The sequence below is a fragment of the Astatotilapia calliptera genome, chromosome 1 (genome assembly GCF_900246225.1).
Source record: "Astatotilapia calliptera chromosome 1, fAstCal1.2, whole genome shotgun sequence".
Taxonomy (NCBI): Eukaryota; Metazoa; Chordata; class Actinopteri; order Cichliformes; family Cichlidae; genus Astatotilapia; species Astatotilapia calliptera.
In genome coordinates, this window is record NC_039302.1 from 21,343,599 (window position 1) to 21,369,799 (window position 26,201).

A 26,201-nucleotide genomic window follows, 5' to 3' on the forward strand; every position below is an offset into this window, starting at 1 on the left:
CTGTTCTGTAATGTGTTATTAGAATAGTAATTAATAATTCAAGCAATACGATAAAAGCAGAGAAGTGAAAAGCACTTCTGAAGTGTGTATAGATGTACAGAATTATCTGTAAACCATACTGAGCAATATGCAGTGGTGTTGCTCTGCTGCACTGAGCCACAGATAAGCAGTGGTCCCAGTTTAACATGCAGATAAGACACAGCTCAGTGCGAGCTCAGTGGTCTCTCTCAGGCTGCATTCAGCCTCTACGCGACTGTTTGGTTTTTGCATTTAATTAGATTTTTTAAAAACACATAATTATATAAGTGCTTTAGTGATGATATTATTTAGAAATAATTGAAGCTTAATGATCATTGCACCTCTTAAGGTCCTCAGAAATTGAAAGCAAAATGACAGTAACCGCATTCAAAGACACATGAGGAAGTGCCGCTTCACACAAACCTCTGTTGCTCACAGGGAAGTGAAACTCCTCGATGGTCACATTGAAATGAATACACTTGGTCATTAGCAGCTGCTACGAATTGCTGCTCCGCTCCTGCGTCTCTGACGAGAATGCAAATGTGCTGTAGGATTTACTGCTAACAACAATTCATTGGCAGGAGGAAAGCGTAATTATCCAGAGATGGGTTTTGGAGAGGACCTGAGGTGTCCACAGGCACATGCCGCAGTGTTGCGACTGCTGGACTCAGAGCTTCTCTTGATGGAGGTCATGAAGAAGTGGATGGGGCAGCGAGCGAAGAGCGAACGGGAATTTTCAGTGCAGCTGCACCACATGACTGGCCTGGCTGAGAAGCTGGACCGACCTCAGGCTAACACAGGACTGGACTACATCAGTCAGCTCAACAAGGTGAGGCCTTGCATATCGCACTGCGCCTGAAGCTTTAGATTTACCTCATCACCTGTCGTTCAGGTGGGAGAATGCCACTGCGCAATAGACTCATTCATTCAGTGCATTTAAAATTAATCTTCTAATTTGATGCACATTTCGGTTTTTCCCAAAAAAAAGGGTTTGCTACACTCATGAATCATCAAGTGTTCAATGAGCAAAGTAAAAGAAAACCGTAATATAAGCTGAGGAAATAAAATACAGAAGTTGGCACATGAATCTAAAACTGTTTTGTGCCTCTAATAACCTCACATGACATACTCTAAAAGTAACTCCAGTGACTGCCATTAGTGTTTAAAATAAGTACAAAGTATATCTGAATGACTTGGCAATGTCTCAACTAAATCTACAAAAGCTTGGTTTGCTTAGTTTCTTTAAAATATTGAAAGCTGACCTACACTTTGTCAAATTAAATGTGTTCTCAAATCAAATCGAGTAAGCACATCTTTGGCTCATCTGCACACATTGTGAAAACATTTACAGAACCTACAACCGTGAAATGCAATGTGCTGCTGATGCGCTTGAAACTAGTTTTATTTCTGCATCTCAAAGTTTTTTTTAAATAATAATTTGGTGGCTAACACCAATAACCATTGCTTATTTATACTGAATATGTTTAGTAGCCTTTATTTTGGTAGAACACTGTGGAGAAGACAGGAGAGCTAGGAGAAAGACCAGGGGAAGTAAACGGCCTCATGATGGATTCAAACCCAAGTCTCTGTAGTATGAAATACCCAGTGAGCTGTATCTGTGTCCAACATGACTTCATGCATTTTTTAAAATCAGTTCCAACTAAGGAACCAACGAGCAAGTCTGGCTCCAAAAGCTGGTTACCAACATGTCAGGTAGTCACGGATTGTTTAGTGAGTTCCATTTATCGGTTTTCTCTTTATGTCCCCACGATGTGTACCGCTGACTTCTGCCTCTGTCTGTCAGTCATGGGGAGTGCTGGTGTCACAGACGGAGTCTCTCAGTCAGCTGATGAAAAAGCGCTCTGAAGATCTGCTGGACGGTCCAATCAGCAAACTCACGCTGCTCATCAGAGACAAACAGCAGCTCCGCAAAACGTACGCAGAGCAGTGGAACCTGCTGAGGCAGGAGCTCAACAAGGTGTGTGATTAACACGTGCACACGCGCGCGCACACACACATTCACGCACGCATTCACGCACGCACACTTCCATTACTTCAAAAGATATCATTCACACTGGCCTATATTCAGCTTTTGAAGACTTGAACCCGAACAATGACTTGTTGGGACTTAAGCAATAAACTACACACATATACCACAAGCTAAAATATCTAGCTACTTTACCATTATACAAACTTTCAGTCCTGTCATGAGGCAGATTAAACTACTTTTGTACAGTCACACCTCCTAATGATGGGGAAAAAAACAAGGTGGTTTATTTCTGTGTTCATTTTCACAGCTGTTGCTCTCTAAATGTCCCTTTGGTTCACAGTTTTGCACACTTTTATCCCCACGAGTTGAATAAAAAAAAATAAAGGCGGAACTATATGAATGTTTATTATCAGTGGAAAATGATCTTGGTGCAGGTAAGTGACTACACTTGCCTGTTCTATAGCTTTTTGGTCTCTAAAATTAAATATCACTTTGTGTGTACGTGCTTTTTAAAAAAAAAAAAAAAAAAACTTTGTCTAGTATGCAAAGATATATCTTCAGCTGGTACAAATTTGTTTTGCAGCCGCTCACGGCCGTTTGAAACAGCACAGCGTACGGCAGGGTCTTCAGGAATTTACTGAGATAATTGCTGCCTGCTTCTTTTTGTCACTGTGCTCATATCTAAATTGAAAGCAAACACACTAAATTACTTTTTACGAGAACAAAAAAGCAGTCAGAGCAGAATGTTTACATATCCCACATTTCATGCACTCATGCAAAACCAGACGTTGCTAGTTGGAAATGTTTGTCTCGTTTTTCCTCATATGTCAACTTGACTTGCAGATGAGTGCTGTGATGGCAGCTTATAAATAGACAGCAGTCAAATGATATGAGATTCAATAGACTGGAAAGAGTGTCTGTAAATGCATTTTGATGCCATCTCATACTGGTAGCTGCCTCACACTGGGTTTTATTACCCAATTACATCAGGCAAATGATGTGTTCATTTTAGTGCAGTTTGAACGCCTGTCTGGTTGTTTGTTTAGTTTAATTTTCCTACTTTGCTGTGCAGAAAAAGCCCGGTCAGCCTTTGAACCGTTTACATCACTGTGCAGTTACACTAGCGAGAGATTATTTGATATCACAACTGAAACAACGGCGACAGTGAATTTGATTGTATCTGTGATGTTGGTTTGTGTTGGTTTTATTTTTTTTGTCGCCAGCCACACAACAAAGGTCAGATCGTTACCTTATGCTTTTCTCATGTTTTATGTTACTAGCAAAACCTAACACAACAGCAGTCCACTTCCTGTGCTAAATAGTACTGACAGCTTTTCAACCTTAAAGAAACTCGACTTGACACCCATCACACCCACTGCCCTTAAGTTATGTGTTTGTAAAAGATGTTTTATTTTTGTTTTTTAAACCGCTTAAAAATTCTTGGTTTTGTGTCTGTTACGGTACCGAGGCACATCGGTAAATGTAGGCGAGTGCTTAGTTTCAAGTAAAGCAACAGAAAACTTTAAAAGCAAACTGTTTCAGCTGGTTTTCCTCTGAAAAACAGTTGATTGTAGTTTCGTCTCTCTCTATAACACCTCCAACCATGAATCATTCAGTAAAATCTGTTTTTTAGACCTGCTGCTGTTAAATCTGTGTAATGTACAAGTTCTTTCCATAACTACAGTGACAACACACAGCTTTGTTGGCAGTTACAGGTCCTGACAGGTGAAAAATTCATTTCCTGCTTTGGTGTGTTTTAGATGCTATCATCGCTATAAGGCTGACAATAAAGCGGGGCTATTTCTCTCTGCTACGCTACTTCTGCCTACTGGTCGACAGGTTAGAGGAGCAAGCTTGATGCCCTCTAATTAGATGAGTCATAGAAAAAAAACAAGATGTTATAAATAAATCATAATTGATGTAGAACTCAGCCAACGGAGAACTAAAACAAGGAAGCTAGTTACTGGCATTTTAAAGTCCTTAAACGGGTTGTCTGTAAGCCTGTGTGCTTCTTTTAAATTCTTCCTCCCTGCAGTCCCTTCTTGGTTCAGGATTTGTTGGCTTCTTTCCTGTTGCATCAGATTTGGAAGAGCTGCGTTTGGGAAATTGTAGAATAGAGTCGGTATCATCAGTACAACTGAATGGTTGTTTTATTGCTGCTGTCTACTATCTTATTAAAAAATGTCTTTTTTTTTTTTTTTTTTTTTTTTTTTTCAAAAATATATTTGGTCCACACTGTCCAAAAAGGTCCAAAATGAGCCATGACCTTTCGGTTTTGCTGGTTTTTTTTTTATTGAGTAAATTGGGTTTTTCTTCTTTCAGGTCAAATAGTTTTGGGCGAACTATATATGAGGTGGTTTTAACTTTTCATGGCCTGTTTTTTAAATGCCAACACAAAGCCTACGTTATTAGCTTTTTATCACTGTGTTCAAAATGTAAAATGCTGTTTTTATGGATTGCTTCAGGTGACACAGACAGAACTGGAGAGGCTAAAGAGCAGCTACAGGCACGCAGTGAAAGATGCAACTCAGGCAAAGAGGAAGTACCAGGAGACCAGCAAAGGTGGGGATTTCTGGTATCACTTATGTTTCTGAATAGAATCGGTTTCATGTTGATGTCACGGTCTGGTTTTTTTTTTGTTTGTTTGTTTTCTGTTTTCCTGTGTTTAGTCTGATATGTGTATTTCTATCATGACCTATATTCTGTGATCATTTTCTGTACTGTGCTTGTGTACCTGTGTGTGTCTGCAGAAAAAGACCGAGATAAGGCCAAAGAGCGTTACATAAAGGCTTCACTGAAACTCTACGAGGTCCATAATGAGTATGTCCTCTCTGTGCAAGCTGCTCAAGTTTACCATCAGCACCATTACAGTCAGATCCAGCCGGCCCTGCTCAGCGCCCTGCAGACTCTGCAGCAGGAGATGGTGCTCATACTGTAAGATCACACTCGCTGCGTGGATGTTTGGAAGAAAAACAGACACATTAAGAATGACAAGAAGCATTTCTGTACAGTGCTCATATTTACTGGTGCGTCCCTGCGAATCATCTCGGTGTTTTATTTCTGCTCGTCGTCACTCAGATACACATCTGATCGTGGCACGACACAAATGTTTGCCAATTAATTTCAAATCTTGATAACACTCCACTGCTGCCATCAACAAGCATATCTCACAATCTACAGCAGCAGAACAAATGTTCTAATTACCATATGTGTAACTACAGTACTGTGCAAATGTTTTGAGTCACCTCTCACGTCTTTCTATTTTGCTTCAGAGGAGCCAGACGCTTTAAATCGGTCTTGAGCAGTAGTTCTCCAGACTTTCTAAAGGTCATTCAATGTTTTTCTTCAGAAATTGGCTGCTTTTTCACTTCAGTCTAGTTTTTGTGCCAGACCATTTTTGTTTGTTTGTTAGGCTGCTTAAAAACGATTTCCTGTAGATGAACAGAAATAGGAAAAAAACTCAGTGGCCAGTGGTGTTGAAGATCTTGTCAAAATTGATGAAATTATTAACGCTGAAAGGCACTGTCAGATTTTCATCCACTATGCATCACCATCAGGAAAGCATCTGATTGGCAGTGGCCTCATTTGATCTCACACTGCAGTAAAAGCATGCCTGAATGGAAGAACACACACGCTGGAACTCCATGAGTCATGGACCGGCCTCCCCAGAGCCCGGACCGAATCATTACTGAAGCAGCGTGGGATCATCTTGACAGAGAACAAAACACACATTTCCTTTTTTCCCCAGCAAAATGTAAAAAAATGAGAGGTGATTCAAGAGTTTTGCAGAGTGCTGCCTGTGTTTTCATTATGAACAAAAGCCTTTTCTATGCAAACATTACCTACAAAGGCTTGACAGCTTTGAACACTGCATGAACGTCTGAGTTTTAAAGCAGAGAGAAGAGTTCTGGGAATTTAGACAATTAAAGGGTCTGAAAGGGTAAATCATAAAAAGTCAAAGACAGAAACAAGCAGTCAAACTGGTAAAATGGATTGGCTGACTTTGGGGGCTCTGGGCAGGAAATGTTTGGCAGAGCTGACAGATCCAGTCTCTGTCTAACGGCAGAGGCTGAAAAACGGGCACTGCTCTCACTTTTATTATATTCTAAACAGGGAATAACAACATAAATATGACAGAGAAAGTGACGTGATGGGATACTTAACCGCAGACAAATCTCTCAAAGGACATTTTCACATCACTAATATGAGGCAACTTGCATCCAGCCAAACTGGAAATTGTGTTACGCTTTGGCAAATTAAAAAACGCAATGTGATATTTGTGCTTTGCATTGTGTCATTCTGTTTTCATCCTTCCAGAAAGGAGATCCTGCAGGAGTATTTTGACATCTGCACTCTCCTCCATCATGAAGTGGTGCGGATCCACAGAGAGATGGCATCAGCTCTAACAGCCATCGATCCTCACAGAGAGTATGAGAGCTTCATCCATCAGAACAGGTACGCAGAGGCGGACCGTTTCCGCTCAGCAACATGGCAATCACGGAAGCTAACCCTTCAGAGAAATGATACTGTGGACTGTGTGTTTGAAGGTCTGTGGGGGAGATTCCTGCCTGTGCCGATTTTGACAACAGCCTTCTGGAGGACACCGAGCAGCTAAGCACTAAGGAGATTGAACTGAATGACCTCACCCTCGAGACGATCCAGCACAAGTGAGAACAACAGTGCAATCACATTCAGATTTCGTTTGTTAATCTTGCAACAGCTTCCTCCACACGACTAACTCGTGTTCCTTTAACCTCCCGTTAACCTTCCCTTTTTGTTTTATATATGAAGTGCTTCCTCTTCACCTGGGATTTCTGTCTTCTTCTCACAGACTGACTACGATAGAGGAGGAGCTCCTGGACCTGGCTCGGTCTCTGGGCTCTCAGCAGACTTCAGTTGAGCAGCTGGAGCTGGAGTTAGGGGAAGAGCAGGAAGGTGTCAAAAAGGGCCAGAGGTGAGCAGACCAACCAGGCTGATGCTGAGCTGTCAGAGATTAGAAAGGGGGGTTCACAATGAAAAAATACACTGTCCTGTGGTAGCTGTGAAGACAAATTACTAAAGTTTGCCTCAGTGGGCAGTCCTTCCCATCGGGGGAGTTCAGTGTGCTGTTGGCTGTGCAACGGCTAATAACCAGTGTGGTCTCAGTGGGCCATAAGTGCCTTATGAATTATAATACAGCAATATGTTGAGAGTTATGGAGCCCAAACCCTCTCATTTGTCTTGGTTGATGAGGGTGTCTAAAGGTGTTAGAGCTATACAGACCCGGGGGAGTGATCGAGTCATTAACAGGCTCTTGAAGGACAAGTGGAAACAATGTGTGTATATGCAACAGAGTCTGCATTATCAAAGGCAGCTGGGAGCACATATGGTGCAGGTGGTGAGGTGAAGCTGACCTTTGCTTTGTATGGTGAAGAAACATTTTGCAAATCAACAGTGAAAAACTGAATTAAGGTGACCTAACCTGACCTCAGATGTCAGCCTGAGTAGTTCAGAGGGTCGGATCTCCAGCATTTTGAGGTCTTTGCAAATGTTTTCTTGAGTGAAACTTTCTTTGGGTCTAATGAGCGTAAGCACAGCTGATCAATCATCTTCATGTGTGCATTAATCATTTTGTTTATAAACACCTGGTTAGTAAAAATTCCTACAGTTTAAAACCCAAACATCTGGGCTCGCTTGTTCTCGAATTAAGCCATAGACCATAAACTTTCTGTCAGTGGAGATCCTAAATGCTTTTTTCTTTTCTGGGATTAGGCTTAATCTACATTTCTGTGATGATGACGACCTGGGGCAACTTGTTTCTGATGAGCTTCAATGTCCAGCCCATTCTCTCATTTAATGGCCAATTAAAGGGAACAAAGCACATAGAATTTTATGTTGTCATTAAAGGCTGTGTGATGATATGACGGCGTGTTGGGTGTCACCAGGGAAAAAACAAACAACAAAAACAATGTGATCTCCGGGTCAACCAAGCATGATTAGATTCTCCGCTGCACCTGCGCTCATATAAACATCCTCTGTGGTAATTAGCCATACACATGCTTAATCAATGTCCCATACACAAATAGATGATGAACAGTTTCTTGTCAATTACTCAGCTCTCAGTGCCTCAGAGGAGAAATAATGTAATTCTGATTGTGGTGTTTGTAGTGTGTGCTGCACTTGGAGGTACTTAACAGGGAAGACCGAGTGCATACGGAGGTTGATTAAGTACATTAAGTACAAAAAAGTGATTAAGTACAAAACCTATTCTGAAAAAAGTTGAGACGCTGTATAAAATGTAAATAAAAGCAGAATGCAATGATTTGCAAATCTCATAAACCCGTATTTTAGTCACATTACAACATAGGAAACATTTCAGTTTCTAGAGCAGCATATGATCTGGATGATGTCTCAGTGAAGACGCTGCATATTTTCATGCTGCTGTTAAAGAAGGGGGGATGCTGCAAAGTGGTAAACATGGCCCTGTCCCACATTTTTGAGATGTGTCTGGCATCATTGTCTAAATAATGTTTTGGTTTTTTTTTTACAATGGTACATGTTCTGAGTTTAAACATTTGTTATGTCCTTTATATTCCATTGTGAATATAATATGGGTTTATGAGATTTCCATCCTGGTTTTATTACATTTTTGCGCAGTATTTCAGCTTTATTTGAGATGGGTTTGTACAAATACCTCAAAAGATAAAAAATCCTCAGATAGATAATGAGGTGAAACAATTCTGTTTGTTTGTTCACTGTTGGGGTTTTATAAGTCTTACAGGCTCATTATCAGCATGTTAAGGATATGAATCAATATGAAGAACTGCAAACCTGCACAAGCAGGCGTTTTATTGATTTCTGTGCGCTTCTGTTTATTTCTGTCACTTGTGTTGTGATGCTGCACTTTGCTTTGTCCAGGGTCTACCAGTTCAGCAAGAGACATGCGATGGAAGAGTGCCGGCAGCAGGTCGCCCTGACTCAGGGCCAGAGAGCCAAACTGGAGGTTCAGAGGCTTCTTCTGAAAGAGAAACTGGACAAGCTGGGCTCCAGAGAACCTCCCTCTGCTCTGAATCTGGACACAGATACTGTTTCACTTTCATCCAGCACGAGCAACGTATGTTCTCCCTGACAGCAGCTTTCCCTCCTTTGTCTTTGATTAGCTCCTAATTACTGGTCCTGTCACTGGGCCAGCTGTACAAAATAAGCTGTGTGTTGCATGTAAACTCTGAAAACAACATGCTGAATTATAAAGCATAAAAGCAGTTAGTCTTTCTGTAAGTCACAGACAGTTATCCTTTAGGCATGGATTGTACTTAACACTCAGAAAGTGTCACTCTAGTATTTTCCTCCAGGCTTTTGCATAAAGTTGCTAGCATGGAAAGAAACTCCAGTTTATCTATCTTCAGGCCAAACGCTACAAACTTGTGCTGTGCACCCAATCCTTTGTTACACTCTCACAGATCAATCATCCTAAATAATTTAATAGAGCCGGAGCAGCCTGATGTTGTCTTGCAGTTAGTGCTTAACCTGAAAAGCACACGAGCAAAGTGAGACATGACAATTCTAATGCCGACAGTAGACCTTGATAGGTTTTTTGTGACATGTGTAACAAGCTCTGGGTCTTTTTTTTTTTTTCTGTCAGGACCACACTCCACCCAGGGTCCTCGTGGAAGGGATCTTGAACAATCTCAGCAACCTCTTTAAACCCAAATTTGAGGTAAGTTAGTAATTAAATTGCAATTAACGCACAATAATTACAGTGACCGATAGAGAAGTTGCAATTGTAGCAACCTTTATGGTACATGCTAGTTTCTTTCTAAGGAAGGATGTTCGAGTGGAAGTTTTCTTCCCCCTCATCACTCTTGAACTTCTTTTTTTTTTAACCACAAAACAATTTATCATGTTCTGGAGGAAATGGCAGCATCCCAGAGTACATCCTCTGAGTGGTTGAGCTTGTTCAGGCACACAATCTGTCTTTGGGGTCTCGTGCTCTTGACCGCGCTTTGGGATTTTGACCGTCAAGTTTCTTCTTTCAAAATTCTTCTTGACCTCAAACCAAGCTCACTTTTCAGGCAGCCAGTGTACATTTAATCGTTTAATCATTCCTGACAGACAGAAGCACTCAGGGAACCCGTGACACAGCTGCACAGTAACTTTTGACACAGTAAAAAAAAAACACCCTTTCTCACTTTTTATTGATTTAATGTTAAATCAGCTGGAAACGGATATATATAAAATTGTGTGCATGCTCCAAAAGATCATATCAGGTGAGTAATATTTTAATACCCATATTGTGCTGTACTGTGAATCTGAACTATTTGCTATTTTTGTATGAACTACTTCTCCTTCTATCTACCGGCCCTGTGGTACCCCGGGGGCATGAAAGCGGTGTGGTTATACTTTAAAGTTTTACAGACTCTTCTTTGATGTGCCTCCATTTAATCTCTGCAGATTCACCCAAAATCTATCCCTTCCCATTCTTATTGCTTTTCTCTTTTCCTGCCTCCAGGTGCCTCCAGTCCTCAGTCTGGTGAAAGAAGTGGATCGTCCTCTGGGGCAGCAGGACTGGTACCACGGTGCCATTCCCAGACTGGAGGTCCAGCAGCTGCTGAAGAACGATGGCGACTTCTTAGTGAGGAAGAGTCAAGAGAAGCAGGGTTACGTGCTTTCTGTGCAATGGGAAGGCTCCTGTAAACATTTTCTCATCCAGAACACAGAAGTAAGTGAATCTAAAGTGTTTTTGAAGACACTATTTATACATTGCACGTTCTTGCATCATTCACTTCCTTATTAATGTTTTTTTCTCCACTTTTTCAATATGCAAAAAAAGAGCAATTCTTTCTGTTACTGTTGTAATATGTGGCCTAAAAAGTAAATGTGAGAAAATAAAACTTGTTATTGTAAACTAAGCTTTTTAAACATTATTTTTTTGGATAATGAGTCTTTTGTTTTTTAAATTCGGTAATGCCATCTTCAGTACGCCTCTGTAAACCTCTGCTTCTCCATGTGTGCCAGTAGAATATGTACCGTCTGGATGGAGAAGGCTTTCCCAGCATCCCTCACCTGATCCATCATTTGCTGAACTCTCGACAGCATATTACCAAGAGGTGTGAAGTTGTGCTAAAGAAAGCGGTAGTAAAGGTAAAGTGACACACACAGACACACACCACACACATATGTTTGTCTTTAGATTAGAATAGCTTGTATCTGCTTACTGCAGACTTGTTATAATCTTTAGTACAACTTTAAATTTGTCCAAGACATGCTCTCATGTTATGTGCCAACAATAGGACACACCACATGTTTTTCTGTGTAAACTATGGGTTCTGTTGCTCTAAGGCTGTGTAGCACAGGACTCCAACACTATTTTACTCCTGTTTTTTCACATATGTACTCATAAACCTGTCCTCTGGTGGCTTTTCCCTTAAACACTTTACTAGTTTAAAACTATTAAAATCACTGTGTGTTTCTCTTGCTTCATTTTTAACCCTTTTAGGACAAGTGGGTCCTGGAACATGATGATATTATCTTGGGACCTCTCATTGGACGGGTGCGTACACTTGACTTTTACTAACAGAATCATGCAAGTAAAGTAAAATGTATTCTGAGTTTTATTTGTGGCCAATATTTTGCTTAGCAAAGTCATTTACGTGTTTAAGTGTATGCAGTTCATCAAGTAAAATATTTAGTTTTAGACTAAAATGCCGATGATGGTGGTGGTGATGATGCTAACTTCCTCATGTGAACATTTTATTAAGTTTTAAATGTGATGTACACATGTTTGTATAAAAATGGGACGAATTCCTTAGCAGCTGGTACAGTGTTGTTGCTCTGTAGCTTTGAAAATGAAATCTAAAAGTCTGCACTTAAATTGTGATGCACGTTAGACTGATTGCTTTGGTTCAAATTTTGTTGTGGAGACAAAATCCTGAAATTGTGTTGCCGGTACAGGAACTAACCATATCTGCTAGATTTAACTTCCCTGACAATTTCAGCTCCGTGTGGTAAATTGGTTGAAACAATGACCAGTTAAATTCAATAATAGTGTACGTGTGGCTTAGTTCATGATCGAAATTAATAGTACCGTATTTTAAATGGTTTGAGGTTTAGTTAGAAATGCTCTTTGCTCAGTAAGAAGACAGAATTAGATTAGTACTGATCGTGTTCGTGATGGCACTGCACAGGGTAACTTTGGAGAGGTGTACAGCGGCCGTTTACGCACCGATAACTCTCCTGTAGCTGTGAAGTCTTGTAAAGAGAACCTGGCCCCAGAGCACAAGAGTAAGTTCCTGATGGAAGCCAGGTCAGTACACACACACACACACACACACACACACACACACACACACACACACACACACACACACACACACACACACACACGTTTCCATTACAGTAAATCACATCACAGTGACCTGTTTTAATGTCCTGAACACCTTATTTAAGTCAGAGCGAATTTTTGCCGAGAAGAAGCAGGCCCAAATCTTACCGTGCAAACAGATTTACTGTGTTGTGAACAAATCCCCATGCAGAAGTACACCCTCACTGCTGCATGGGGTCAGAATTACAATTGTAAGTAAGCAGCCGGGTTGATAATCAAATCAACTTACTGGATTACTCAATCAAGATTTGATTATGTATGTTCAAGTGACATCTGAACAAACCACAACGCTTCTGAGACCTAAAGCGGCTGCAAAGTGCCACATTTGAAAAAAGCCAATCACAGCATATCAGCACCAACACCTCATATCAACTGTCAGGGGCGGTGGTGGAGGGCTGATGATTTGTGCTTGGTGTAAACCAAGCACAAATCATCAGGGCCTGGGCTACTTGCAGTCTTTTCAAGTGTGAGGCCATCTGTCCAACACATCCCAAAATTGGGTCGTGCAACAGGTCAATGATCCCAAACACAGCAGCAAATTTACAACAGAATGGCTGAAAAGAAAAATAATCAATATTTTGCAGTGACCCAGTTAAAGTCCAGACCTCAACCACAATGAGATGCTGTGGTGGGATCTTAAGACAACTGTGCATGAACAAATGCCCACAAACCTCAGTGAACTGACGCAATGGTGCAGAACTGAGTGGCCAAGCATTCCTCCACAATGATCTGAGAGGCTGATAGCATCCTCCAGACAACAATTAGGCCAAGCTTGTAGAAACCACCTTTCTGCTAAAGGTTTCTACAAGCTACTGAATCATGGGATGTACTTGGTTTTTCACAGAAGTTCAAGGCTTCCTGTGAAAACATTTTCACAGCTCTGCCATTTTTCTGTTTTATTAAGCTGTGAGGACCACCACAGCTTAATAAAGAACAGTGCAAACATATATAAACCTTACAAATGCAAAACCTTACAGTTGCTTACAAATGCAACTGTCAAAACTCTTCACTGCTTAAAAAAAATTGGTGTATATATATATTTTTTATTTTGTTTAGATGAACATTAGTCTTTAAATGTTCCTTTTTGTTGATAATGTTATAATATTCTGCCCATAAGTTTACAGGCTTAAATAAATGATTGTTAGTTTATTGTGAAGAGAAATCAGTGCTGGTGTATAGATACGTGGATTTACATTTATCAACTAGCATCTGTGTCCAATATCTCATACCTTTTAGTGGACTGAAGCGTGTATGTTCTTAACAGCATCAAAACACCATCATCACCTTTCTCACATCCGCCATGCATTTAGAATTTAAAGGAAACTGCACTCACTCCAACAATAACCAAAACTTCCCATTGAGCGCGTTTGGGGAAATCTAAATTTCGGTCCACTTTAACTGATGATCAGAATTGAAACGGAAAGAAAAAAAAATTCTTGCATTAGTTACAACACTTCCACTTATTTTTTGTTACAACTCGTTTCTGCTTAACCTTGGGACACGTGCAAATGTCCTTACAGTTACTGCGTTCGGTCTCAGCCCATAAAAAACAAACTATGATGTTCTCAACATCAAAGTAAGAGAATGTCTGTAAATAGTCCTCGAAATAAAATTGTAGAAGCTGGCCAGCAGACTTAAAAAAAGATGTATGTACATAGAGCTCTATATGAAAAGTATCTATGAGTTGTTTGATTGAAATACTTAATCATATCAATACTCGCTCTTCTCAGTGGTCCGTGTTGAAGACCGGAAAAGAAAGTCTGCTCAGTAGCAGGAGGATAAATGATAGTGATTTGAAGGCTATCATGAGTGAAATGGTCACAGCAGGCTCACACAAGCTACAGGCTACGTGAGCTCATAGCCCCTCTCGCCAGAGGAGGCTACCACCCTGTCATGAAACAGCTGTAGATCAACAACATCATAATACTTTCTATAAATTTAGCGCATAGTGCACAGAACTGAATGTAACTGTACAGTAGACATCAGACAAGTAAACTTAACAGCGGGTTACACACGCACACACCTGTCTTGTGTGTTGTCTAGGATCCTGAAGCAATACGATCACCCTAACATTGTGAAGCTTATTGGGGTGTGCACGCAGAAACAGCCCATCTACATTATCATGGAGCTCATTCAAGGTAAATGTGATCCTGTTAGACAGTCTTTATGTCTTTCAACTTGTCAACTCGATGCCTTCAAAGATTTATTGAACCATTTTCACCGCCCACTTTGTTCCTCCATCATCGTTCTCGCTCTCCGTATGTGTGTGTGTCTTTACACTTTTCAAGGTGGTGATTTTCTCTCCTTTTTGCGCACTGAGGGTCACAGTCTGATACCGAAGATGCTGGTCAAAATGACTGAAAATGTTGCATCTGGCATGGAGTACCTGGAGAGCAAAAAGTGCATTCACAGGTTGGTCAGACGATCACGCCGCTTTTATCTAATCTTTTCATCAGCCACGTGCAAATCTGTGACTTCAGCAAATCAGATTCTGCAATGCTCACTATTCATTTCCTTCACAGTTGCAGTCAGCTTAATCTTTCCTCATTGTTAACATGCCGGAATACATAATGTTTACCTCTGTGTTCGGTTTGATAATTACTACATATTAAACGTTCATTTGAATACAGTGCAGTGTACTTTCAGCAACAACTAAAGTGGTGCGTCGCTCATGTACATGCAGGTGGATTTTCAGGCTTTTACTGTACACTTTACGAAGCATCACTTACCTTCCCAAGCTTTCACTTCACCTAACTGTTAACTGCACTTATCTGTAGCAGTTCCCCATATGTTGAGTAGCAGTAAAATGCTTGCCTTAAGTAAAGCTTCAGCTCAGCATCATATAAGGTGTCACACTGTAATCTCTAGAGAGATGTGCACAGAAAGATATTTAAGCAAATACAAGTTTCCAAATAAAAATAAAATCACTTTACAATAAAAACAAATACTGTGGCTGAAAAGTACCAAAACAGAAAGGCTTAATAAAGACAGAGAACTACAGACATGATTCATGGCAGGAAAAATCTGCTTTACATTATTTCTTAAATGCCATAGTCCTTGATGGCCTAAGGCTCCTGCTTAGGACCTTAAAGGAGAGCCTCCTAAACCCCTTTATACTGGTAATAAGATTTATATATTTGGCAAGGCAAGTTTATTTGTATAGCACAATTCAACAACAAGGTGATTCAAAGTGCTTTACAGAGACATTAGAAACAAAAACAAATAAAAAGCACGATTTAAAATTGATTAAAACAAGCAAACAAACAAACTAATAAACAAACAAACAAACAAAACAGTATATAAAATCAAAACAGATAAAATCAGAACAGTAGATAAAATCAGTAGTTAAATGTAAGTTTTGAAATTTAAGCTTAAAAGTGTGGATTTGTTGCTTTATTCAAATACAGCTGAGAATAAGTGAGTCTTCAACCTGGATTTAAATAAACTAAGTGTTTCAGCTGATCTGAGGCTTTCTGGGAGTTTGTTCCAGATATAAGGAGCATAAAAGCTGAATGCAGCTTCTCCGTGTCTGGTTCTGACTCTGGGAACTGATAAAAGACCGGATCCAGATGACCTGAGGGATCTGGAAGGTTCATACTGGGTCAGGAGGTCATTGATGTATTTTGGTCCTAAACCATTCAGAGCTTTATAGACCAGCATCAGAACTTTAAAGTCTATCCTCTGACGGACAGGCAGCCAGTGTAAAGACCTCAGAGCTGGACTGATGTGGTCCACTTTTTTGGTCTTAGTGAGGACTCGAGCAGCAGAGTTCTGAATGAGCTGTAGTTGTCTGACTGATTTTTTTTTTTTAGGTAGACCTGTAAAGATGCTGTTACGGTAATCAAGCCTACTAAACATGAATGCATGGACTAGTTTTTCCAGGTCCTGTTGAGACATCAGATCTTTTATCCTTGAAATATTCTTGAGGTGATAGTAAGCTGACTTTGTTATTGTCTTAATGTGTTTTTCTAAGTTTAGGTCTGCATCCATCACTACACCCAAATTTCTCGCCTGGTTTGTGGTTTTTAGGTGTATAGATTGAAGTTTGCTGGTGACCTGTAATCGTTTTTCTTTGGCGCCAAAGACTATTACCTCAGTTTTGTTTTTGTTTAGCTGGAGAAAATTGTGGCACAACCAGTCATTAATTTCCTCGATGCATTTACCAAGAGCCTTATAATCTGTGCCAGTGGGAGCATGTAAATGTTAAACAGAAGGGGTCCCAAGATCGAACCTTGGGGAACTCCACATGTGATACTTGTCTGCTCAGATGTGAAGTTACCTATTGATACAAAGTATTTCCTGTTTTCTAAGTATGTTTTGAACCAGTTTAGTACAGTTCCTGAAAGACCTGTCCAGTTCTCCAGTCGTTTGAGTAATATGTTGTGGTCAACTGTATCAAATGCTGCACTGAGATCCAGTAAAACTAGGACTGACATTTTTCCACTGTCTGTGTTCAGACATATGTCATTAAAGACTTTGGTCAGAGCGGTTTCAGTGCTGTGGTTCTGTCTAAAACCTGACTGGAAGGCATCATAGCAGTTATTCTGTTTTAAGAAGTAACTGAGCTGTTGAGAAACTGCTTTTTCAATGATCTTACTTAAAAGTGGGAGATTTGAGATCGGCCTCTAGTTGTTCATTTGTGTCTTGTCAAGATTGTCCTTTTTCAGTATAGGTTTTATTACAGCAGTTTTTAGTGATTCTGGAAACACACCTGATATTAAAGAAAAGTTGACGATCTGTAACAGGTCTGACTCCAAAGTCTTTGAGACCCTTTTGAAAAAACTTGTTGGCAGGACATCTAAACAGCAGGAGGAGGAGTTCAGTTGACCTAAGATGTCCTCCAGCTCTTTGCTGTTAATAGGGTGAAACTGTTTGATGGTGTTTAAACAGTTTTTCGGTGGACACAGTACATATCCTGGATCTGCTGTTGATGTACCAATTGCTTGTCTAATCTTTTGGATTTTTTCTGTGAAGAATTTGGCAAAGTCATTGCAGGCCATGGTCGAATGAAGTTCAGCTGCCACTGGCACAGGAGGGTTTGTTAGCCTGTCAACTGTAGAAAATAAGACCCGAGCATTATGGCTGTTTTTAGTGATGATGTCAAAGAAGTAGGACCTTCTTGCACTCCTCAGTTGTAAATTATAATTGTGAAGTTTCTCTTTATAGATGTCACAATGAACCTGGAGGTTTGTTTTTCTCCATCTGCGCTCAGCTTTCCTACACTCTCTTTTTTCATTTTTCACTAGTGTGGAGTTTCTCCAGGGAGACTTTTTCCTTCCAGAGATAGCCTTCACCTTAATGGGAGCAATAGATCTAAGGACCTGATGCAAAAATATCGAACTGGGTGTGATGAGACCGTTCTAAACATTTTTAATGACTGAGGAGAAAAACCAGCTCACAGCCCTGATTGTAACTACGCATCCTCCAAAGGACCACAGAGCTGTGTAGGAGTTGCTTACAAAGATCAAACGTTGGGTTTTTGTGAGTAGCCTGCAAACAAAGCTTGCATTAAAAGACGAGACGATCTACAAACACGTTCTGAAAACTCGACCATTTCCTTTAATTCAGCAATACGTATGCATGTATATATATTTAAGTAAACGATATACTGCATTCAGAATTGTTGTAGTATTTTGGGGATGTCTACAAATTGAACGTGGCCTCGGTGGCTGGCTGTAGGGGCACTAGAGGAGAGGAGGAGGTTGTGACATCCGGCTCATTACAGCAGCACTTGTATGGTTTGCCCAGCAGGGACGGATCAGACAGGCTGCTGGTAGCTGCTCAGCTTGTAACACTGCATGTCAAATGGCACTCGCACGCAACACAGAGATATGATAGGAACACCTCTCTTTTAAGTGCCATCTGTTCTGTTTTTTCATACAGAGCATGATTTTTTTTATGTTTCATTTGTTTCCACTTTTCCCCAGCCTCCATCCCTCTTACATTTCCTGTCTTGTGCTTTTTAAGGGACCTTGCAGCTAGAAACTGCCTGGTCGCAGAAGGCAACGTGGTGAAGATAAGTGACTTCGGGATGTCCCGTCAGGAAGATGATGGAGTCTACTCTGCAGAAGGCGGTCTCAGACAGATCCCTGTCAAATGGACAGCTCCTGAAGCCCTGAACTATGGTGCATCATTAGTGCCTCTGCCATAATACCACAACCAGACACATTTCTCCTGTTTCTACTGCCAACAGCCAGTTAAATACTCACAAAGAGCTGCGCCTATGCCTTTGCTTACACTGCCCCCTGCTGTTGCTTTCAGGTCGTTATACCACAGAGAGTGACGTCTGGAGCTTTGGCATCTTACTGTGGGAGACCTTCTCCATGGGAATGACCCCCTACACCAGCATGACCAATCAACAGACACGTGAAGAGGTGGAGAAAGGTGAAGACTTCTGAAGTGTTCGTGTTCACGTGACATTCAGGAGAATTCCTGCTGTCATTGTGATTGATTTTGACACTGATACATTTTCTGAGTCTCACGTGTATCAGAAAGCACGTTTACTGCCATCTGACCATCTCTCTCCCTGTTATGCTTCTCTGTGATGTGCTTCAGGGTACCGTATGCCTGCTCCGCACGGCTGCCCCATTGAAATCTCCAGGATTATGAACAGCTGTTGGCAGTATGATCCCAGAAACAGACCATCTTTTAAGAAACTCCGGATCGATCTCAATGCCATATACAGCAAAATTATATAATACACTCTTGTAAGTTGGACGTGTTTTAACATTATTTTTTTGTTAGGTTGTACTTGTTCTTTCTAAAAAATAGGTTGAGATTTAATATGAATATTAAAAGTAAAAATAAAAGGTCTAATTAAAACTTGATAAGTTGTGTAGCATTTCTTTTTAGACTTACTGCTGAAAATGAGCTAAGAAGTGCTGATGTGTGGCCTTGTAGAGCAGAAGCTTGCCAGGTGGGGGCAGCACTTTCATTTCTTCCTTTGTTTCCAGAAGAGTGTCAGCAACTCATTTACAACTTATCTCCTTTTAAAGACATGTAACGAGCTTGCAAACACTTGATTTTCTAAAAATCAGGATCCCAGAAGTTCTAATATAGACAAAAACACAAGTTTAATACCCAGCTGTTACTGTTTCGGCTGGAATAGTCTTGGTTTCCAGCAGTGTACCTAGATTTAACCCCTTCAGCTCTGTACTGTTTGAAATTCTCAGGTGGAAAAAAACAACAGCACAGTTAATGTAAGGAAAATGAATAAGGTGTATTGTTCTCACTGACATAATAGTTAAACATTTTCCCAGAGCTTACTGGTGGTTCATTAGGATTCAAAGCTGCTTGGTGATTCATGCAGTTAAATTACTCCTTTGCCATTTTTTTTGTGTACTTGATCACAGAATTTACAAATATTTTCAGTTAAAAAAAAACAAAGCAAAGATTTAGTATTTATAGTTTTCAGTATTTGCAAATTAAAGGCTTTAATTTCAATTAGACATACAATCGTATTTTTGCTAGGTAAAAGGTTCAGAGACATTTGTCACGCTATTATGTGCTGAAACAATCTTCTGACAGTTGTAGCAGGGCATGATTTATTAACTTGGTCCCAGTAGGCAAAACAAAATTGGGCCTGCAGGAACTTGAAGTTTTAGTTTTATATCTCATTATAATTAGAAAGTGATACTTTTATCTACAGTATTATTCTTATTGTTGTTTCTTTTTGAAGCACTTTGGGCTGCATGTGCACCTGCAGTATAAATAAACCTTTAGCTCAGCAACAGATGAGGTAAAGGTAAAACTCAGCGAAGAGAAGAGAAAACACTGTATCAACGGAAGGCCCCAGCAGCCTGGAAATATTACAGCAAAAGTAAGAGGTTTCAGGTTCACCTGATCCATGTCTAACTATGAACTGTATCAAAAAGGAAAGTTTTAAGCCTGATATCAAACATAGATACTCAAAAGAGATAGAGATTGCTGGAAAATGACACAAGAAATACAAGGGGGATCGCTTTCATTTTTTTTGATTGACCAGCCACAACATCATGAGCAGTCTGCAATGCCAACTTGAACAACCTACCTTTTCTCTATCTGGTAACCATTTAGTGACCAGCAAACCATGCGTAGCACTGTTTATGTCACTACTGAGAGAGACCCGACTCAAAAGTAAGTAAGTTAGATTTCAAAAGAAAGATCACAAAGTGCTGAACAATAAAATGTCAGAGCATTAAAAAGAAGATTTAACCAACCAGAAGTCTAAAAAGCAGGAAAGGATTTTCCTGCTGTTACTTCGCCAAGGAGTTGAATACAGGGAAATCAGTCAAAGAAACAACCTCCCCGGCAGGTGAGGGAGTGACCTCAGCCTGCTCAGTTTTATTACTCTGAGCCCTGGTTACGCCACAGGCAATAATACCTCTGGTAAATTCTGGTCTCTGACATCCTTTACTACTAGATTTGAGGACACTACTGGCAATGTAGGTAACTGTGGCCACATTTTTTCCCCTCAATAATGGTAACACCAGGAACAGGCAAAGAGGGACATACTCCTGAATCTCCCCACTGTACCAAATCAGGGGTCAACGCCAAATGACCGAAAGGTGCAGAAAATGCATTCATCTCCATACCTGTGAACAGAACAGAATTAACAGGATCAGCTGTCAGAGAAAAAAGAAGAACACAATGAATAGATTTGGACTGGGGGTGTATGTGGCGTGTATCCTGGAGCACATTCCTCTGAAGTTAAGCTGAATGAAAACTGTGACAGAAAAATCTAAACTTGATCTGCAACTGAGAACATTTTGTGTAAAGTTTGACAGCAGCCGCCTTATTACTGTGATGGATAGTAGCAGCTACAACAACGATTATCTTTTCTCCAACAACCTTGAGGGGACCTGACTGCTGAAGAAGCTTTGTCTGATGTTTACCTGCCCGGTCCACCCAAAGTCATGCCTTACCAATTGGTCTGCAATGATTCACTGAGTATCTCGATAAAAAATCCTTAATGCAACAATTTGTTTTGATACTCTAACCTACAACTCTAATGCTAAGTTGTTTGCATACAGATTCAAGCATTTCATCCACATTTGTGACTAAAAATAGACCTGCAATAGAAATGTATCGGAGGACTGATAACACAGCAGCAGCAGTGAAGATGAGCCTGTCAAAGTTTAACATGGAGCTGTAGTCTGTCTACACAGGGGTAGGAAACATAGGGTGTGGGGGCTAAAATTGGCCCGGCAAAGACTCCAACCCGGCCCAAATTTCACGTTTTTGTGAATCAACAAACTTTGTTTTATAATTACAGGACACTCTGAGCTACTGGAACTTGTTACGTAAGCCCAAAGAGTCATGATGACACATTTCTTTAATTAACTAGAGCAGCATTTCTTTGTTATGCAGAAAAACTCAGAGGCACAGTTGAAATTGAGCTTCCTTTTTCTACTACTAATATATCTCAGGGATTAAATGCTTTTACACTGTTAGACAGGAGGGTCTGTCAAGGTTTCATTAAAATTATTTTGAAGATTTAGATAAAATAATATTTAAAATTGTAAATAAAATATAATATTAAACAAATTGGGATAATATTTACAAATACAAAAATAAAAATATAAAAGCTTTTTTTGGGGGGGGGGGGGGGTTCTGAGTGCCAGTGAAAACAAACACAGGGTGGTGAAACTCTCAACTGCTGACCTGGGGCTGTTAAGCGGAGCACTGACTGATTACTACCTTTAATTATTAACATTAATTAATAATATCTGCATCACCAGAACATGTGTTTCCTGCAGCAGAAAATGTTCTGAGAACATTCAGCTCTGATAATGTTCACTTCAGAGAATGCTTACTTTTCTTCACTGCAACCACCAAATGGCTTAAGCTTAAACATCTAGAAACACACACGCGCACAAAAACACATGCACATGAACACACACCAAATACACAGCATCCAGCCTCATGCAGAACTCGTGTTTTGTTGCCTTCTACTAATGAAGAAAGCGCTCCAAGGGACAGAGTAAAGACCAACTTGTATTATGCTTTAGTTTACCTTATTTTATTTGACATTACTGTACTTGTAGGTATTTATTTTATATTAAAGAAAATGTTTTGGTTTAAAAAAATAGATTTTTAATTGTGCACGTAAATGACAAGGGTTTTGTTTTTTGACAGATGTTGTAGCTGCAGTTAAACTATTAAAACATTTGTCTTTTTAAAATGGAAACCAATGAAAAGGCTTTTAAAAAAGATGTATTTTTTCTGTTTTGAACATTTATAATCGCTCATTAATAAAAAAAAAAACTATCTAATCTGATCACGTGAATAATGGATGAAATAATCAAGATCTGCGGCCCTGGTTTCTACTGTATTTAGTTTATGTGTTACAATGTGTTTATGTGCTTACACCACTGCTTCAGATGCAATTTTCTCTCTTTTTTTTTATTTTTTTATTTTTTTAAAAGCTGTTGTTCATTAAAGTATGTGGCAACACCCTCGGGGAGAGTTTCTTTGAACTGGTCCAACAGAATGAACTGCTTTGACATCTCCTTGTGTTTCAATCTCAGGAAACTGCAGTTCACCAATTAAATGTATTGGTCAGCAAACAAACACGTTCAACATAAGCTTGCACTTCTGACTTAGCTTCCCGAACAGCTAACAGGCACCAGTTCATATGCTTTAAGCAGTGCAGATGTAACTTTAGTCCCCAGCTGTGGTTAGAGAAGAAAATGCTTCTTGACCCTTACCAGTAAAAACACTGGTCTTTTCTGGATCACACTATTGACTAAAGTGCTCAAACAGCACAAAAAGGTAGCAACATCCTTTATAAACGACACTAAAAGTATCAAAAGGATGATCAGCAGAACCTGCGGAAAGTACCCTCGTTCACTAAGTCAAGCCTGTGCATTCATTTTGCATTTCTTCAGAAATGCATGGAACCCGGAAGTTAATTTTAGCTTTTCCTCGTCCACCTCTTGGTGCTGAAGAAGAGCTCGGTCTTTACATGCCAGTGCCTGTTCCTCTCACTCGCCTTCCTGCTTGTACTGCAAAAGGCAAGTCACCAAAACTAGACAGAGTGGAACAGAGCTAATCAATGTATGTTTATGAGTACACCGTTCTTATTTTCTGTTAAATGAACTCAAATAATGACTGACTGCACCTTTAAACAAATCAGAAAAATGGTTCAACAGTTCGGACTAACAGATACGACTAACTAAATTTATGTTTAGTGTATTTTGCTATTTGCTGTGAACCTGCTGGTTGAGGTGAGGATTTTCAGTGTCACAGGCTGAACACTATTCAACATCCTGTGTGAAACGGACCCAGATTACTGCCACAATGACAAGAACATTTGACTCCTAGTAGAAAAAAAAAACATCCTTGTCTCCTCGCTAAGAGAAGCAGCTCAAAGCAGCCAGTGGGTCAAACTGGCAGCATTCAAGCTTTGTGTGATTTGTTTTGACTTGAGTTCAGTAGCCTATAAACTCCATGTGGGTGGGTTTGTTTTTATTTTCTGGCTTGTGGAATTCAGTACTTACTTATTTAAATTTAAGGGCAGGAAGTAAATGTTTGAAAGGCTGTTTTATCATCTTCATAAGTAGCTCTTTTGTTAAAGAAAAGAAAACATCTTCCTACTTTCTTTGGTTCTACCCTACAACCCACAACAATAAACACAGGCCTCAGAAAAAATTTAGCGCACGTTCTTTAGATACTTATCATCCACAGCTGCCATTTTTCATTAATATCACTATGTTACCAGTGAATCAATAAAAAAGAAACAGAAATGCATCCAAATAAATGTTAAAATATTCAAATTAATTACAGTATGCTGCTTAAAGACATCCTCATCACAAAGTAATTAAGCCGATGATGATGGCCTGTTTTACTGCAGAAGAATAAAATGTTTGGCTTCAATTTATAAAATATTTATTATGGGTTTGCTGTTTGCCTCCTTGAGGATTAATGACCTGAAAACATGGTGGCACTGATCCACCGTTTTGTTTTCTGCCATCTGAAATGACATGGGATTTATTTGGATTATTTGCCTGGAGAAGGACTTGTTTGCTGTGCGAGTTTCTGGTGTTTTCTGTGATTCTACCTCAGTTCAACCGCCCGTTTTTAACCTCACAAGTGCGAGCTGTTTGACTTGTACACATAACTGCACTTGTACACTACATAATTTACAAAGGGAACCTAGACAAAAGCTACTGTTGCTTGATTCTGTAGAAATATGAGCTTAAAAAACCTCAGAGGTACCATTTATTGTTCTTGACTGTTGCATGAGAACAAACCCCATCGAATCTGTTGCAAAGGTTTTGTTGGGAAAAGGCAAGTCACATTGTTTAGTGCCACATGAATACCAGTTTGGGTGTGTTATGTCATGAAGAGGTGACGCTCAGCTGTGACACTGAAGCTATTGTGTTTCACTGAAATGGCTAAAATCAATGTCTATTCTCTGAATGATAATTTGAGCTGTTTTTAGCACTATCTTCATTTTCTTTCTTTAAGCTTTGTTGATTATGGATAAAACATGTAATTGTGGATAATCTAGATGAAGTTGCAGGGCTTCATGAACATTGTCCACTAGTGTCCACTTGTTTTAAAAAATGTTGTTTAACTTTTGCATCATTATTCAAACTTTATTTCTGCTTCTTTTGCTCTGACAAACAAATAGATATCTGCTAAACAGAAGGAGCACAGATTTACAGTTTCTTCAAGGTCAGAATGTAGCAGAGTAAAAGTGTGGGTAGGAATGCAGTTGTGAAAAAAATATCGTACATACAGAGTGAGAAAAATATGTTGGCACAACTTAATTTCTAAGATGAAAAATATTTGTGGTTAGTAAGGCGTGGTGTACATTACTTAACAGTCATCCACCCGAGGCCATTTTGTAATTGAAACCTCACCGGTTGAACATGTTCTGTAGCTTCTAGTTATCACATGAGTGTCTTGTGATGTTCAGGCCTGTTTTCATATTTTCTTTTTTTGGCTCCAAGGTAACAAAACCTATATGACTGCATGCATAGTGCACAAAACTTTCCACTGAAAAGCAAAAACGAAACAAACAATAGGCAAGTCAGTAATTTACCCCCCTCTAACATCTCTGATTTTCAAATGTAGGCCCAGCTGTTACAACGCCTGAAAGCACTGTTGTTACATATCTGATGTCTTCACGAGTTATTACACAAATCCAGTGAGAATAAACCTGGAATAAGCGGCTTTGTTGGTGCAGTTTTCAGATTGTGACTAATGTCCGTATAAAATAAATTTGAACTGATATTACAGGCAGTTTCCGAATGCTTGCCAAGAATACAGTGAAAATATGGCTGCCAGCGGAGCTCCCGGGCACGTCACTGCAACCCCCCCCGGCTTACGCTCCGCGGCTGCTGAGTGAGCCCTCATCTGGGACTCTCCTCAGCTCTTTCTGGGATGTTTCTGGGACAGTGGCGCGGCTGCACCTCTGTTGGTCTTCTTTGGTCTCTTGTGTTCTGAGGGCCTCCGGATGTCTGGAGTTTTGATCTCCTCCATACCTGCTTCATGCCCTGGTGGACGGGGCTGTTGCCCCCCCACACCCTCTAACAGATCATTACATGAAGGAACCTTTTAAAAACAAGTGCGTTCATGCTCACAGGTGTACACACGGGTGCTCACACATACAAACTACACCCTTTTTGGCTCCTACCTTAAAGCACACTGTGCGCTGTCGATCTTACATGCTGCACAATAATGTTTAACATTTAGTATTTACTGTTATATTCCCATAGATCATCATGTTGTTGTTTATTCTATTGCTCTAGTCTTCTTCTGCTTGTTTTCTTTCTCAACAGGTGATCCAGGAAAAGAAGAAGAGAAAAAAAAAAAAAGGACACAAAGACAAAGGTGATGAAGGAG

General features: G+C 40.0%; 1 protein-coding gene across 3 annotated transcripts in view; it reads left to right on the forward strand.

The window, feature by feature from the left end:
* fes (FES proto-oncogene, tyrosine kinase) overlaps positions 1–19,176 on the forward strand; it is a 28,253-nt gene extending 9,077 nt beyond the window's left edge. For all 3 annotated transcript variants that reach the window (XM_026169426.1, XM_026169430.1, XM_026169433.1), the window contains exons 2-19: positions 600–847; positions 1,823–1,996; positions 4,474–4,570; positions 4,759–4,942; positions 6,326–6,463; positions 6,556–6,675; positions 6,840–6,962; positions 8,906–9,101; positions 9,630–9,704; positions 10,497–10,706; positions 11,006–11,128; positions 11,484–11,537; positions 12,172–12,290; positions 14,412–14,506; positions 14,657–14,780; positions 18,336–18,493; positions 18,630–18,752; positions 18,924–19,176. In XM_026169426.1, the coding sequence (XP_026025211.1) occupies positions 600–847; positions 1,823–1,996; positions 4,474–4,570; positions 4,759–4,942; positions 6,326–6,463; positions 6,556–6,675; positions 6,840–6,962; positions 8,906–9,101; positions 9,630–9,704; positions 10,497–10,706; positions 11,006–11,128; positions 11,484–11,537; positions 12,172–12,290; positions 14,412–14,506; positions 14,657–14,780; positions 18,336–18,493; positions 18,630–18,752; positions 18,924–19,066 (2,504 nt within the window). In that variant the 3' untranslated portion in view covers positions 19,067–19,176. The remainder of the gene's footprint in view (positions 1–599; positions 848–1,822; positions 1,997–4,473; positions 4,571–4,758; positions 4,943–6,325; positions 6,464–6,555; positions 6,676–6,839; positions 6,963–8,905; positions 9,102–9,629; positions 9,705–10,496; positions 10,707–11,005; positions 11,129–11,483; positions 11,538–12,171; positions 12,291–14,411; positions 14,507–14,656; positions 14,781–18,335; positions 18,494–18,629; positions 18,753–18,923) is intronic.
* Positions 19,177–26,201: the final 7,025 nt, after the last annotated feature.